The 17,570-nt window shown below is 41.7% G+C and overlaps 1 protein-coding gene across 4 annotated transcripts in view; it reads right to left on the bottom strand.

Moving 5' to 3' along the window:
- Positions 1 to 17,570, bottom strand: part of Acaca (acetyl-CoA carboxylase alpha) — a 334,197-nt gene that overhangs the window by 48,911 nt on the left and 267,716 nt on the right. For all 4 annotated transcript variants that reach the window (XM_045158041.1, XM_045158040.1, XM_004664543.3 and 1 more), the window contains 2 exons: positions 1,470 to 1,613; positions 699 to 819 (listed from right to left, as the gene is read on the bottom strand). In XM_045158041.1, the coding sequence (XP_045013976.1) occupies positions 699 to 819; positions 1,470 to 1,613 (265 nt within the window). The remainder of the gene's footprint in view (positions 1 to 698; positions 820 to 1,469; positions 1,614 to 17,570) is intronic.

Genomic DNA, 17,570 nt, shown 5'->3' with positions numbered 1-17,570 from the left:
TTAATTTTTGTTTATTTTTATTTATTTATTGGACAGAGACAGAGAGAGAAAGAGGCAGAGAGAGAGAATGGGTGGACCAGGCTCGCATGGGTACTGAAGAATTGAGCCTCAAACTGAGGTTCATAGGCTTCACAAGCAATGCTTAACTGCTAAGCCATCTCTCCAACTCCCACTTTATTTTTTTATAGAGGTTTATTTTTAGCTCTTTCTTATTCAAGGTCTTTAGCTCTGATTTTTTTTTGTTTTATTTTATTTTATTTTTTCAAGGTAGGGTCTCACTCTAGCTCAGGCTGACCTGGAATTCACTCTGTAGTTTCAGGGTGGCCTTGAACTCACAGCAATCCTCCTACCTCTGCCTCCCGACTACTGGGATTAAAGGTGTGCGCCACCATGCCTGGCAAGTTTTAATTTTAATTTAATTTTATTTTATTTGTTTGGGGGAGAATGAGTATTCCAGGGCATCTAGCCACTGCAAACAAACTCCAGATGCATGCTCCACTCTGTGCATCTGACTTATGTAGGGCCTGGGGAATCAAACCTGGATCTTTTGGTTTTGCAGGCAAATGCCTCAACCACTAAGCCATCTCTGTAGCCCAGCAGCTCTGACTTTTTAGTCCTGTGCTTTTCTGCTGGAATTAGACAGTGACTGAAAGAAGACTAAAAGCTTGAGAGGCAAAGTGCCTGAAATATATACTTACTTGGGTGAGGGCGGCCTGCCAGCATCCATCGAGGATCGTATGGTGCCTTTGTGGGAACAAACTCAATGATTCTGTCTATAGGATCCTTAGAATTCAGGAGAGGGACTGAACTATGTACACTCTAAAGAAACATTGGGAGAGAAAGAGCATACCACCCATCAGTGAACATTATCAGTCTTGTACTCAAACTCATCAGCCATAGCTTTAGGGAGAAGACAGCAGGGCCCACACACAGAATCACCCACTGGTTCCAGTCATCAATGAAAATCAAATTACATGTGAAACCCCACAAAACATGCACAGGTCCCGGCTCTCATTTAGGAGCCTGTTACAAAGTGATGCATTTAGTATACCCTTGCTTCCTGGGAAGTTCTTGAAAGGACAGATGGCTACTACAATGGAGAAAACCCACAAAAAGGAGTAAGTCAAGGGAGGGACTCGCTGTAGCTCAGGCTGACCTGGAATTCACTATGTAGTCTCAGGGTGGCCTTGACCACACTGTGATCCTCCTACTTCTGCCTCCCTAGGGCTGGGATTAAAGGTGAACACTACCATGCCTGGGCAAGGAGGAAGTCTTAATGTGCTGCTGGGATCTGAGCTTAGACAGGCATGAAAGTGCCTGTGGCTGGAAAGCATTAGAAAGTGGCCTAATAAAATCCAAAGGCATTTTAAAAATAGAAGGCAAAAGATGGCTTTCAGGAATATTTCATCAATAATTTCTTAGACATGAAGAGTAAGCTGTGGTGGAGACAGTAGGTAGGAAGGGCTCACCTTAGGCATGTATGACAGCCAGTGCAAAATGGTGAAAACCCCTTCAAAGTCATCACAGACGGTGCAGTGGGTAACTCCATTGTTGTGCATGATCTGGATGCCTCCAAGCTGATTATTGGAGGTGTACACTTCCCGCCCAAGGACCTAGGGAAATAAACAAGACCTTTGTCTCTGCAAAAATAACAACATCATTTATTTCATCATTGTCACTATAAACAGGTTCTTTTTTCACCAGACCATTCAATTCTCTGTTGGTCATTGGTCATTCTATGAGACTATCAGGAATTTCTTCCTTAAAAAAACAACAAAAAAACCCTTAGGAAATAAAAAAGATCTTTAGCAGTTGCATATATTGTGATTTAAAAAAACTATCAAGTCCCCTTTCTACTAGCTGCCACGGATATGGCAGCAAACTGGCTATGAGCTGAAACTGCTGTGGAAAGTTTGCTGGGACTCCGAGGCACTGGCTACTTTGTCAGGTACAGGTCTAGCTGAGCTGTCTGTCTCTCTCTCTCACACATACACTAACATGCCCATTTTTTTGGCAATCTTAAAGGATAAATCTACATTAAAGAAACTTCATAGGGTTTGGGTTTCTTATTTTCTAAAGGTTTAGCTTTTTCTCCTTACATTTAAAAAATATTTTTATTTGTTATTTAAGACACTGAGAAAGAGGGAGGGAGGGAGAGAGGGAGAGAGACAGAAAGAAGAGAGAGAAAAATGGAGTGTGCCACTGCAAACCAACTCCAGACGTATGCGCCACCTTAAACATCTGGCTTACATGGGTCCTGGGGAATTAAACTGGGTCCTTTGGCATTGTAGGCAAGTGCCTTAACTGCTAAGTCATCTCTCCAGCCCTACATTTGAATTTTAAAGCTGCCTCCTGCCACCCTAGCCCTAAAGCTGGCAAAATCCTAGACAGCTCATGATACTCATATACACCTCTGAATATCAAATACTCTTTGTGTGCTGGGTGTGATTTATTCCCTAAGTCTGATTCCTTTCAATGGCTACAAAGAATTCAGGGCCTCATCCCATACCTCTCTGAATGGAAAAGTTTAACCCTTGTCAGGCTGAAGGGCACCTGCAATTGGAAACTGCAAAGTTTCCTTTAAAGAAGAAAAAATATTCTTAGACTTGGAAATTGTAGGGTTTCTTTCCCCCGAGAAGACTGGTTAATAATTTCTTTCGGGGAGAGGGGTTTTCTGACCCGGCAGATGGAAACCAAGCAGCCTGATCACTGACTATTGCAAACTGCTGAGTGTGTAGTAATTGCCACTCATCTAGGGTAGCCCTGGAGAGCTCTAAATAGTTGTAGAGCACTTACTGTATTTTCTCTTTTCCTCTAAATAAAACATTGGCAACACAGAATTTCTTCCTTACTTTTATTCATTTTCAGTCTCTAGGGAGATTATAAAAAATTAAGGGCCAACAAACAATACCTGCATCTTCTTCAAATGGCCTTTTTCTCTCTCTCTCTCTCTCTCTCTCTTTTTTTTTTTTTTTTGGTTTTTCGAGGTAGGGTCTCACTCTAGCCCAGGCTGACTTGGAATTCAATATGGAGTCTCAGGGTGGCCTCGAACTCACCGTGATCTTCATACCTCTGCCTCCCAAGTGCTGGGATTAAACGGCGTGCACCACCACGTCCAGCTCTTTTTTTTGGTTTTTTGAGGTAGGATTTCACTCTAGCCCAAGCCTACCTGAAATTCACTCTATAGTTCTGTAGTCTCAGGGTGGCCTTGAATTCATGGCATTTCTCCTACCTCTGCCTCCGGAGTGCTGGGATTAAAAGCGTGCACTACCATGCCCAGCTTCAACTGGCCTTTCCTATTAGGAGCTTTGAGAGGTTTCCTTGTGTGCTGGGTCAGCCTGTACCCCAAGACCTTCCAGGAGCTGAGGAAGCTGGTGACCAAAATAATAAGCTCACAGTGACCCCATTAGCCTTGGTTCCATTTAACTTCAGCCAGGAAGAGCATAAGAAAGTTTTCGGGAAGGAATATGGAAAGCAAAATTGCTCATTACAGCTTTCCTTGATAAGGAAGCACAGAGAACAAGCCTTCGTAGGTAGCTCTAAGCTGAGCCCATGTTGGTGGCTACACTGAATGAGCCCTGTGAACAGAGGAGCCCATATCAGACCAGTGGGCTCCCATCCTCCTCTCAGTCTGTCTTTAATCTCAGCCCAGGCACTGTGGCTCTTTTCTCATTCTCCTGCTGTCTCTTTCCATTTGCCCTCTCCCTGACTGATACACTGATCTCTCGGTCACTTGGCTTTCTGCTCCACTGAGTCCATATTACTAATAACACCTCCGCCACGGCCAGTTTACCTCATGAAGGCAGGAGCACATCATTACAAAATAAACTCATAACTTTGACATTCTAGCAAATACATACCGTTTGTTATTTTTATGGCTTTAGTCTTTCTAACAGGCAGAGGGCATTACATACCTGTTTCATTTATATCTTTAAGTGTGTGCACACATGCACACTTGCACATGCATTAGGAAACAAAACAGAACAAAAAGACCAAACCAAAACAAATATGTGAGGCAGTCAGTTGATGGGGGCCCTAGTGGAGTCAGGAACCTGCTACTCAGAGAGGCTGCGCTCTGATCCGGCTCTGGTTTTATGGTTGTCATAAACCCGATGGCCCACAACTGGTCCTTCTGGGACAGACTGCCTCTCTGCTAGAAGTCATTCCATATGATCAGCAGTATTTTAATTATTAAAATAAAATTGGAAAGGGGAAAAAGGAGTAAAAAGGAGAGACTGTGCTGACCTGAATATCTGATGTTCATAATTTATGTCAAGAGCCAAGTACTCCTTGTTGCCTTTAACAGAAGTGCCATTTTCTGCTCAGAAACACTTTTTTTCCCCGTCTCTAGTACCTGATAATAATCTTCACTCATTGGGATCTTAAACGGTTCCAAAACTAACAATGATCCAGTAAAGGAGCAGGCTCAGACAAAGGGACCAAGGCCAACAAAGAGCTCCTTAGGTGCTTAAATGCGCCGTCCTTTCAGAGAGGAAGAGTGCATCAAGAACCACACTACTCGAGCAAGGCTTTGTTACTTACTCATAGTCTTTGTTTTGTTTTCTTTGGTGCTAGGGGTTGAATACCAGCATACAGTCTGAGCTACACTCCTGTACTCCTAATTATATTCTCTACTCTATCCACTATATATCTTCTACATAGAAGATATATCTACTATATGTGGCTGTGAACAGAGACAAACTTGGAAGGCATAAGGTTTAATACCTTGGCTCACACTCAAGTTTGTTTAGGAAAAGCAGCCTACATTTCTTCTCCTCTGCTCTCCAAAGAAGCCTAATCAGGGCTTACCACAACCAAGAGCATTATTTCTACACTAAACAAAAGCTTACCAGTCATTTAATTTGGACACGAGAGAAAAATGAAAAGACAGGCTCACAGAGCATCCAAACAGCTCTTTCTGAACAGTATTAGCTTGGAAAATGAGAATGGAGCGGAAATGGACACACAAAAATCAATCCTATTCTACTATAACCACAAACACACACCAGCAACTACAGTTACTTAACAATAAACAACTGCCTATAGTTTTGGAGCTTGCACCAGTAGGATAAGGGCGCACACAACAGCTCCTGATTTATACGAGTCGTTGCTGACTCAAGTGTTTTTAATGATTTTAGAATACTTCACAGCAAAATCTCCCAACCACGGAAGCAGAATATGGGCTAGGACAAAATCCATTCTGTTTAATTCAGAAACAATCATGCAGGGACAGTCACACAAGTCTTAGATGACATTCATATAGATCTAACCTTTGACAGAAAACCCAGGGTCAAGAGCTCTCATCATAATATTTTCATCAAGTACATGAGCTTCATTTGTCACTCATTTAAACTGACACAAGTATTTCTGTATGAGTCAAGATACTCACAATCTTTCAGTTCCCAAATTATTCCCTTCACATTTTCTTTTTTTTTAAAAAAATTATTTATTTACTTATAAGTGTGGGGGGGGGGAGAATGAGAATATAGGCATGACAGGGCTTATAGCCATGACAAACTACAGATATATGCATCTGGCTTTATGTGGGTACTGGGAAATTGAAACCAGGTCATTAAGCTTTGTAGGCAAGTGCTATAACCACTGACCCATCTCTCCAGCCACATTTTCTTCCTATTCTTTTAATTGAGAATTTTATTATATGAACATATTGTAAACTGGCCACATTTCCATCGGGTTCTCTAGTTTTTTGTTTGTTTTTCGCTCTAGTCCAGACTGACCTGGAATTCACTATGTAGTCTCAGGGTGGCCGCAAACTGACAGCAATCCTACCTCTGCCTCCTGATTGCTCGGATTAAAGGTGTGCACCACCACGCCTGGCTACAAACTTTTAATTTATCTGCCCAACATCATTTAAATGTGGAAGATATTCAACCAGGAGGTAACACTGCTGAGGCTATCTTTGCCCTCCAGCTGTAAGTGGTAAAGCAACCCCAGGAAATATTTAGGAACAGCACCATCTCAGGGTGTTCTGTTGAAGAGTGCCGAGTTCACCGAACTGAACAAGGTCTGAATCTGACAGGAAAGAGGGTCCTTACCCAATCTCTCTATCAACTTGAGCCTCACTGGGCACTTCATTAATGGCAACTGGCCAACCTAAGAATTAAGGCACCACATGAAAGCCAGTGATTAGCAGAGAGGCACTTGTCAAAGGTTCCATCAAAGATGCTATATGGAGCCTTTCAGAAATGCTAAGACACACAAGGTACCAATGAAAGCAGCCATACACACATGCTAAGGCCTCTGCTGCTGTTGCTGCTTATCTAGAGACATTGCAGACAGCTCAGGTTTACCACAGCTGACAGGCAATGAAAACAGTCTAATATACTGCCTCTTCTCACCCTTAAATCCCTTTTTGGAGATCAAGATAAACATGTTCTTCTTTTCCCCAGTGCTCCAGACATTTGACTGAAGTGGCAGAGCATTGTGAGATTTTGTGCAAATGAAATCACTGTGTAATACTCAATGAGTGTAGTATTTACTTGTCAAAGTATTTGTCAGCACAAGGCATTGAGTGAGATTTCCAAGTTTCACAGATGCAACTTGGCACAATTAAAAAAAGCTTCTCTCCTGATATAGTATATTGGGGCCCTTTAGACTTATATACAAATATTTGCAATTAAGGGCTAAGATCTGAGAAATAATGATACATATTAGCAATGGAACAAAAAAGGAAGCCTGCAGCTTTCTTTTCTTTTACAAATATTTGGTGAGAGTGTATAAATTCCTCCTGTGCCTATGAGTTAGGCTGTAAACTGAGTCCTTGCTGCAATCCTACTTGTGTCACATTATTTCTATTCTCAAGAGGATTCAAGAAGAGGTTTTGTAAATTTACTGAGTAATCGTCATCACTGGACTTCATCCAGGTATTAAAACTACTCTGGGATATGCTGGTCATTGATAAAGGTTGGCTACAGCAGAACAAGATATGAGAAAAGGTAGGAGTAAAAAAAGTGATAAATTGGGACAAAAGAATAGAGAGGAAGGATAAAAAAGTAGTAAAGGGAGGGGGAGAGAATAAAGGAAAGGGAAGAAAAAATGTAATAGCTCATCTCCTCAGTGCAGCTAACATATTCCTCCTTGACCTGAGAGGACTACATTTTTAAAAGCTGACAAGTAATTCAATCTCCAATTAACAATTTTAAGTGCTGCTGTACATATTACTGTGTAAATGTTTCTCCAGAAATATATTCAAGGGTGAATGAAACTACATTTCTCAGGAGAATAATGCTTCTGTGGCCAAGAATATTTGGGTGTTACAAAATACACAGCCAAAGGGCTATAACCACTTTCCCCATCTTTATTGCCATTGCTGGCACTGGTATACTACAGAGAGAGCTGGTACATGAGGCTTGGGGGTACAGAAGAGGTTTAGTGACATGCTGGGAGATGCGAAAGCCTGTGATTTGAGTCACAGTTTTGAGTTAATACCATCCACTGCAAGGCCTAAAATCTATCTGCAAGAAGCAAATTTTGAAGTGATCAGGTTTCCTGAAAGATAAATTCAGGCAAAAGAACTGTGTGTCCGTCCAGAGGTAAGAGAAAAAAAGCCCCCCCCCCACCCCCGGGTAGCGTCTTACTCTTGCTCAAGCTGATCTGGAATTCTCTATGTAGTCTCAGGATGGCCTTGAACTCATAGTGATCCTCCTACCTCTGCCTCCCAAGCTCTGGGATTAAAGGCATGTGCCATAATGCCCGGCAAGAAAAAAACTTTTTTTTTTCATTTTTATTTTTTTATTATTTTTTTTATTTTTATTTTTATTTTTTTTTTGGTTTTTCAAGGTAGGGTCTCACTCTGGCTCAGGCTGACCTGGAATTCACTATGTAGTCTCAGGGTGGCCTCGAACTCTCAGAGATCCTCCTACCTCTGCCTCCCGAGTGCTGGGATTAAAGGCGTGCGCCACCACGCCTGGCTAAAACTTTTTTTTTTTAAACAGGGTTACAACTATGTAGCCAAAGCTGGTCTCAAACTAGCAATCCTCTTGCTTCATCCTAACAATATAGGTGTGTGCCACTACCCCAAGCTGGAAGTTACTTAGCCAAAAAGAGACTGAGATATAGGGCAGAAGTAAAACTGCAAGAACTCTACCTACTGAGAACAGAGGAGTGAATTTGACAGAAGGATGATAAGGGTTTGAAGGTAGTGTGGGTGAGGAATAGAGACTCATTTTTAATGTGAAGGGATAAGAGAAGATCCAGATGATAGTTTGCCTGTCAAATGTAGGAGAAAAAGTATAGGATTCCAGAGAGAAAGCTGACTGCCAAAAGATATCAGTCATTCAGGGATCCATCAACTAACTGCTCATTTAGCTAGAGACTCAAGACAGTAAATCAATTCCAAATATGGAAATAGTTAACATTTTAAATCAAGTCTGGCATAGAGCCAGGTATGGTGGCTCAAGCCTATAATTCAGAAGGTGAAGCAGGAGGATTAGGAGTTCAGGACTAGCTTCAATTACATGAGACTCTATCTCAAAAACAAAACGTCAGGTTGGGCGTGGTGGCACATGCCTTTAATCCCAGCACTCAGGAGGCAGAGGTAGGAGGATAGCTGTAAGTTCAAGGCCACCCTGAGACTACATAGTGAATTCCAGGTCAGCTTGGGTTAGAGTGACACTGTACCTTGGGAAAAAAAAAAGTCTGGTTTATTGATGTATAGTTTACATGTAACAATCTATGAGGTTGATAAACACATATAGTCATATAACCAGAGTCACAATGAAGTCAGAAAGTATTTCCATCACCTCCCAAAGTTCCTTAATGTTCCTTTATAATCTGTCCCATCATCCCACCCTAACCACCAATGATCTGTTTCTGCCCTTTAATGGGTTTGTGTTTTGTAGGATGGTAGATAAGTAGATTCACATATTCTGTAGCCTTCTGAGCCGAGTTTCTTGTGGTTAGCAGAATACATCATACAATCCCAGTGTAGGTAGTTCCTTTTCATCACATGTATCTCAACTCATTCATCCGTGTGTTCATTTAAGGGAGGGGTATTTAGGTTGTTGCTAGTTTGGGGAATGATTATGAAGAAAGCAGTTATAAATATTGAGATACAAGTTGTTTTCTGTGGGCTTTCAATTCTGTTAGGTAAAAATATATAGGAATGGCAATGTTAGGTTGTAGGGGAAGTGTATGGCCAGTTCGTCAAAAGAAATAAAACCATAAAATAAAAGCACATCTTGCTGGGCATGATAGCCACGCCTTTAATCCCAGCACTTGGGAGGCGGAGGTAGGAGGATTGCTGTGAGGTCAAGGGCAGCCTAAGACGACATAGTGAATTCCAGGTCAGTCTGGGCAAGAGTGAAACCGTACCTTGAAAAGCCAAAATAAATAAATAAATGAATGCACATCTTTTACAATTGCTAAACTATTTGTTATTCTCATCAATAATACTTGAGAGTTCTAGTTGTCCTATGTCCTCATCAGCACTTGGAGTTTTTCAGTTAAATATTTAAAAACAGTATTTTAATATGTCTGCAGCAGGGTGGGGGATGGGTGGGATGGGTATACACAAAACTAATGGCAACATGAATCAATCCCATGGAAGAAACCTCCGGAAATACCACTCTACAAGTTATTACCCTCAGTGAGGAAGGAGGGTGGCATGGAACCTGAACAGAAGAGCTTCATAAAAGGTAGAAAAGGTAGAAAAAGCATAACCCTAAAACTATGACTTCTGGCTGATAATTCCCAGGGCCAGAATTGGGTTCCCCCTTATAGTGAACTGTTGGACAAGGAGAAATGAGGTCCACAAAAAAATACAGGCCATTGCCAAAACACTTGGTTATCTGCAAGAGCTAAAAGGTTAAGACCCTATTGCTGAAGACACCACAGTCTGCAGCTATAGGACATCAAGTAATCTTAATGGAACTGAAAGGGAATCCAGTTCCCTCCCAGTTAGCCTTCACAATGCTGGAAAATGCTATGAGTGGCTGGAGAATAATGGTTGACAACTGATTTAATAAGTAGAATATCCTGCCAGTAACAAAATCAACCAGCCAAGCAAGAAATACACACTTGTGCAATAGTGGCACACAGCCGATATATGTAACCAACTGCTCATAGATTGTACATGTGACCCACTCAGTGGGAAAGAACTCATATTTACTGCTGGGAACCAAGCCAGAATTCCCTAGCACAGGAAACCTATAGGCTCCAGAGAGAACCTCCACTGTTCTTTAAGAAGAGTGGATATATCTACCAATATGTCTCTCTAATGACTAGGTTTATCCCCGTTTATTCAAACTGTTCTCAGTTTTGGTTGGAGAGTCTGTTCTATTTTACAAATAGAAGATAATACTGGGGAGAACCAGGACACATCAGTACATCTAGCTTGAAAACCAGTTCTAGGGAAATGGCAACAGTCAATGTGGCCACTCAAACCAGATCCAGAATCTACAGAGAACACAACACTAAATCAGATCCCTATCTTGTTAGCCAAGACTCAAGGAGCATCACAGAAGACAGGGTGGAAAGTTACAAGAGCCTCAAGATGGGTGAGAATACCTGAGGCACCATGTTCCCCCCATCCCTACAGAGATTGAGTCATCTTGGTCCCCACAATGAGCCACAACAACCCCATTGAAGATCCTCAGCAGAATTGATATGGGGGAGAGGGGGTTTATATGTGTAACCTTTTTATAAAAAAAAAAGTCAATAGGAGCTGTAGAGATGGCTTAGCAGTTAAGGTGAAGCTAACGACCCAGTGCACCACGAAGGAGCACTCTGAGGCACTGTCCTACAGACATGAACCTCACGGTAGCTATCATGACCTCACAATTCTGGCCCATCAACATGTTGACATAGAGGATGGAAAAGGACAAAAAGAATGAGACATCAAAACAGAAGGACTACTTGGAAAGAGGAGGATGCTCAGTGGAATGTGGGTTAGGGATGGGGACAATGAGGGTAAGGGAATATGATCAAATTACACTTATGTTCATGTATTAAAATTCCCAATAAAAATGCTAAAAATTCAACTTTAAAAACATTTACATATTTGAAAGACACAGAGACACAGAGAGAGCGAGTGAGAGAGAGCGCGAGCGCGCACACATGCACCAGGGCCTCCAGCTGCTAGAAACAAACTCCAGACACATGCGCCATCTTGTACATCTGGCTTACGTTGGTACTGGGGAATGCAACCTGAGTCCTTAGGCTTGAATGGCCTTAACTGTTAAACCACCTCTCCAGCCCCAAAATTCAACTTTTATTTTAAGCAAGTCCATCTACTTGAAACAACCCCCTCCCCCCCTTGAGGTAGGGTCTCACTCCAGCCCAAGAGGACCTGGAATCACTATGCAGTTTCAGGGTCGAATTCATGGCAATCCTCCTACCTCTGCCTCCCAAGTGCTGGGATTAAAGGCATGCACCACCATACCTGGCTACAAACAACTTTTTCATCTTATGTTATAACGTGTAATGACTTTCTTAAAACAAACAAGTGGTTCAATGTTCAGTTCTTAGCGTAGAGGCTGGGTCATAGTTGTTTGTTTTTTGCTATTTTTTTTTCTCCCTCTTTTAAAATTCTTTACTTGGGCCGGGCGTGGTGGTGCACGCCTTTAATCCCAGCACTCAGGAGGGCAGAGGCAGGAGGATTGCTGTGAGTTTGAGGCCACCCTGAGACTCCATAGTGAATTCCAGGTCAGCCTGGGCTAGAGTGAGACCCTACTGCAAAAAAAGAAAAAAAAAAAAAAAAAAAAAAAAAAAAGAAAAGAAAAGAAAAGAAAAAAATTTTTACTTGGGCAAAAATTAAACTAGTAATTCTAAAGTCATGTTATGGCTTCTTTACTGAGCTGTATATGTTTTTCTCTGTTAAGAAAAGGCATATTTTGGGCTGGAGAGATGGCTTAGTGGTTAAGGCGTTTGCCTGCAAAGCCTAAGGACCTAGGTTTGATTCTTCAGGTCCCACATAAGCCAGATGCACATGGTGGTGCATGCATCCAGAGTTCGTTTGCAGTAGCTGGAGGCCCTGGAGCACCCATTCTCCTCTCTCTCTCTCAAATAAATAGGAATCAGAAAATAAGGCATATTTTGTCAATGCGTCAAATAGAAAATGAAGACATTTAAAAGTTGACTATCTGTTCCCATAGTTTTGACTTACCACATTTGCATCTTATTCTACTGATTAAATTTAAATTCTCTTCCTTAGTAACACCAGTTTCTCAGATATGCATGCTATTTTTAAAGGCTTAAAATCCACACCCTAAGACATTATTACAATTAGGAGTCAGTCAAGAATCAACCACAAACTTGAAACCCAGGCATTGGTAATCTGTAGTTCAATCTAAAAAACTCTTAAAGGTTCTCTTCTCATGATTCAACACTCCTTACTGTGTACATTAGCTGATTAGACAGCCACTCTGAATGAGAGGGAACACAGCTAGATTTGGATCCATGCACAAGGGACATTTCCGGGAATGATGAACAGCCAGGAGTCAGGTTTCTAAACAGTCTCGCTTCCTGAGTCTTTATCATATTCACACAGCAGTCTATGCACAGCAAGAGCCCAGCTCCATCTCCCTCAGAAAAAACTAGAGTCCTTGCATTTCTAATCTACCAACGTGTACAGTTCTTGCACTTTTAATTTATGGGTGTTTAGGGGGGACCTCTCTGACTTGGGAACATATTGGCTTGGTCTAATGCTTGGAGATTATTAAACTTGGAGCTGTGCTCCACTATCAGGTCTACAGATCTTTTATTTAGAAGATATGGTGCTCTAAATGCACAAAGAGCTCCCTGTCACCTTCACATTAAAGCCCCTAGTGCCTGGTAAATGGAATTATATAGCTGTCATCTCCTTTCCCCAAAGTTTTAAGAGTACAATGGGCTCATTTTTTCACACTCTATCCCAGCTTCAGAACTAAGAGACCTACTTTGTATTGATTTAAGGTCTCAGAAATAAATAAACCTGCTTCACTGCTGTGATTCACAACAAATTCATGATACACTATTGCATGATATATTTCAAGCTCTTGCTCTGGCTCTCTTTTTCCTCTAGTGAGTGATGGGGCAGGCAGGAGGTAGTGGGTAGCTGCAAAGCTGACAGCCTGATGGTTATTGGAGATGGCTGCTGACTGCAAATCCAAGAGCAGACACTGCTGGGAGAGTATAGGATTTTTTTTTTTCCCCAAACTGGGAGCAAGGGTGAGAAGCTAATTTACTTGATTTTCAGGCTAAGGTTGGGAGAGAAGAAAGGTTGAAGGGAGAAGAGATGGCTGACAGAAAAGTGAGCTTCAAGTGAACACTGATCTGCAAAGGCAGAACTATGAATATGTGTGCAGAGAGAAAAGTGAAGAAAATCCACTCTATTCTAGTACAATAAATGAATGGCTGGAAAAAGGAGGACTTGGGGAAACAGCTCTAAGGGACCATGCTTACAGATTTAAGTGGGCACTTAGCTTATTTCCAAGGCAATGCTTTATTAGAGGAAGGAAGTATAGGATCTCTTGAGTTCTTCATTCTAATACTGAGGACACATCTGAATCTTGGAGTTGAAATAGATGGTCCACATGGATGAGGCACATTAGAGACCACTCACTGAGATGAGAAGTCTAGCAAGTCTAGCAGTTTATCTTTGGTTTGTATCCTCTCCAGGCTTTGAGAATGTCAGTCTATGACAACTTTGCTGATTCTACCAAACCTTGGGCTCAGAGTTTTAGCTGTTTATCCTCTGACCATTCACCAGAATTGTGTGTGTGTGTGTGTGTGTGTGTGTGTGTGTGTTGTATGCACATGTATGTGGCTCATGTGGGGCCCTGTGAGCTTACCTGCGGTGGCAGCAGACAACATCAGGTGCTCTCCCTACCTTACCCACATGTTTTCCTTGCTACAGAGTCTATTACTGATTCCAGGGTTGCAGACATGCATGGCCATGCCCAGCTGTGTATGAGGGTTCTGGAGATTTGAACTTGGGTGGTCTCAGGCTTTCATGCTTGCACAGGAGGCATACTTAATCAATGATCCATCTTTGTAGTCCCATAATTTTATTTAAAAATCAAATTCTGTATGTTTGCAATGTGTTCATGCTTGTGAGTCCAGGTACACATGCATACCATGACAACCTTGGGTGTTGGTCCTTGTTTTCCACCATATTTGAGGCATGGTTCCTTTTGTTTGCCACTGCATATGCCAGGTTAGCTGGCCTGAGAGTCTTCAGGGATCCTCCTGTCTCTGTTTTCCCACAGGAGTGCTGGGATTGCAGACAATCTCTACTATGTTTGGCTTTATGTGGATTCTGTGGATCTAAACTTGGGTCCTCATGCTTGTATAGCAAACCCTTTAGCTGCTGAGCCATCTCCCCAGCCTACATTTTACAAGGCAGGTGATAGTTAATCACAAGATATCAAAAACTTCGTTTCAAGCCAGGTGTGGTGGCGCACGCCTTTAATCCCAACACTTGGAAAGCAGAGGTAGGAGGATCACCATGAGTTCAAGGCTACCCTGAGACTTCATAGTGAATTCCAGGTCAGCCTGGACTAGAGTCAGATCCTACCTTGAAAAACAAAACTTTGTTTCACTCTGCAGGAGACTCCTAATGTTCCACAGCATACTTTAAAAATATATTTTATTTAGCTATTTATTTGAGGGGGTACAGACAAAGAATGGGTGCATTGGGGCCTCTAGTCATTGTGGATGCATGTGTCACCTTGTGCATTTGGCTTTACATGGATACTGGGGAATAAAACCTGGGTCTTTGTCTTTGTAAGCAAGTGCCTTCACTGCTAAGCCACCTTGCCAGCTCCATAGCATACTTTTAAATTAGAATTAAGGTTCAGCTATATTTTTCTCTTATCATTACTGCTTATTTCATATTTTTAAGTGGCAAGAAGGCTATTTATGAAACCAGTTTCTATCTCAAAGTAGCATTTTCAACTTTACTAAACTTATTTTTCTGATAGGACTAGACTCTGAAAGCAAAAGACTTATGAAAGACTGGCTCAATTCAATTTCCTATAGGCCACATCGGACAACTGGGAATTTCTTGGGTGAATATTCTTTTGGGGGGATGTGTTGAGATAGTATCTCATGTAGGCCAGGCTAGACTAGAACTTTCTATGCAGCCAAGGCTGATTTTGAACTGATCTTTCTGCCTCTGTTTTAATATTTAAACATAACTGAATATTTGGCAATGATGACAAAGACTGAAAATCAAGCAATGGCAGAATGGTTGACTTTTTGCACATCCTTCCACTCAACATTTACAATTCTACAGCCTCTTATGATCGTGAACAGCAACATATAACATTTAATTTTTCCTTCCTTCCTTCTTTCCTTCCCTCTCTGTCTCTCTCTTTCTCTCTGTTTGTTTTTCAAGGTAGGATCTCATTCAAGACTGACCCTGAATTCACTATGTAATTTCAGGGTGGCCTTGAACTCACAGCGATCCTCCTACCTCTGTCTCCCAAGTGCTGGGATTAAAGGCGTGTGCCACCATGCCCAGTTGATCTTTCTTCGTTCTGTTCCAGCCTAAGATGGTTCCCTGGTTCCAGGTCAATATGCATTGTCACAATATCACACAGTATGAGAAACTACAAGGAATTTGAGATGAGGAGATCCTCTGCTCTTCTGTTTTAAGGGGAGAAATGTATTATGCTTCCTATTTTACACAGAGGACTGAAGTCTAAAGTTGCTCACCTAGTAAAGAGCAAGGAGGGGACTGAGCGAAAGTTTTCTTGCAATTTTAATCTAAAGGCTCTGCAACTTTGAAAAAAGTTGAGATGGGGACTGGAGAGACGGCTTAGTGGTTAAGCACTTGCTTACAAAGCCAAAGGATCCAGGTTCAATTCCCCAGTACACACATAAGCCAGATACTCAAAGTGCAGCATGTGTCTGGAGATCATTTGCAATGACTGGAGGCCATGGCACGCCCATTATTTCTCTGTCTCTCAAATAAGACAAAACTAACAGCAACAACAAAAAAGTTTGAGACAGGATTGGAGAGATGGCTCAGAAGTTAAGGCACTTGCCTGCAAAGCCTGCAACCTGGGTTCAGTTCCCCAGTACCCATGCAAAGCCAGATGCACAAAGTGGCACATGCATCTGGAGTTTATTTGCAATGGCTGGAGGCCCTGGCATGCCCATTCTCTCTTTCTGTCTCATTCGTTCTCTTCTTAAAAATAAATAAATAAACACATATTTATAAAAAAGATTGAGATATTTCTAATAGGTTGTTGAATGTGATCATTTCTGCATTCAATGCCACTAAACAGGGTCTCCATCTATCATTTTACTGTGAAGCTCTGGACTGGAACTTCCAAGTAAGCCATATATATACATGGGGCTCTCTCAGAGTCAGAGGCATCATCTCTAAACCATTCAGGCCCAGGCTGCTCGTGGGTTACTAAGGCTTGCTAGTAGTAGTTATCTACCAAACCCCAGAAACACTGAAGAAAAACCAAGGCAACTCCAGAACATAGGACCAGAATTGCTCAACTTTTATTTGTGTATGGAGCAAGGGTTTGAAAATTAAGATGTAACCAGTGCAATATTTTCTAGGAATTCATTCACACTGCTAAAGCAATGCTTACTTAGGCAAGAAGCTAAAATGTCCACTTTAGAAAGAAGAGAGATCCCATCTGGAGCTACAGGAATATAGGAACTATCTATTGTGAAGATAGGTAGTTAGGGACTTTTAAAAATGCAAATTGCTGGACTGATGATTGGAGTGATTATGGGCCACTGTATCAACAAGTCCTTAGGGACTCCTGGAGACAGATGAGGGACATATATACTACCCTATCAGGACTGAACATGGTGCCTCTCACATTAATAGCTTTCCACAGTATGTTGACTATCTTTACATAACATCTACCGGGGAAAGTCAATATGTGAATGTATTACAATGGTGAAGACTGCTATCTATTTTTTTAAAGGAATTTTTCCTTCAGAAAACCAGAAAGTATAAAGAATATTCTATTTATAGTTTCAGAGCTTGGATAAGGAACTGTGATAAAAGGGACAGCAGATGCACCTCAGAAAGTCATCAATGCTAACAGTTTTCCACATTAACTCATTTAAACCTTACATGATCTTGGCTGATAGGTACTATTACAACCCTACAACTGTAAGCAAGAGGTTAAGAAAATTGCTCAAGGTCACACATCTAGTAGGTGGTAGAACCAAAAATTAAAGCTGGATAGTTGGGTTCTAAAGCCTGTGCTTTTTTTCCTAAAGCCCATGCTCCCTTAAAATAACGCTAGAACTGGGACCATATCTCAGCGGGTAAGTGTTTTTTGCAGAAACAACCTCAACTTGGTTCCCAGCACCCACATAAAAAGCCTGGAATGGCCATGCACAACTGCAAACCCAGTCCTGTGGGGAAATCAGTGGGCCTTGCTGGTCATTCAGTCTGACCAAACACAGCAGCTCCAAACTCAGTGAAAGACTGTCTCAAGGGAAAAAAAAAAAAAAAAAAAAGTGAAAGAACAATGAAGGAGGACAGCTGGTGTTCTCTTGTAAGCTCTCTACATGTGTTTTCAGGGCATGTACAGCTGCGAACAGGCGTGTGTACACTCCCAACAATAGCCCCCATGCACATGCCAAAAAGG

This window comes from Jaculus jaculus, chromosome 9 (assembly GCF_020740685.1).
Source record: "Jaculus jaculus isolate mJacJac1 chromosome 9, mJacJac1.mat.Y.cur, whole genome shotgun sequence".
NCBI lineage: Eukaryota > Metazoa > Chordata > Mammalia > Rodentia > Dipodidae > Jaculus > Jaculus jaculus.
This window is presented reverse-complemented; position numbering and strand designations above follow the sequence as displayed.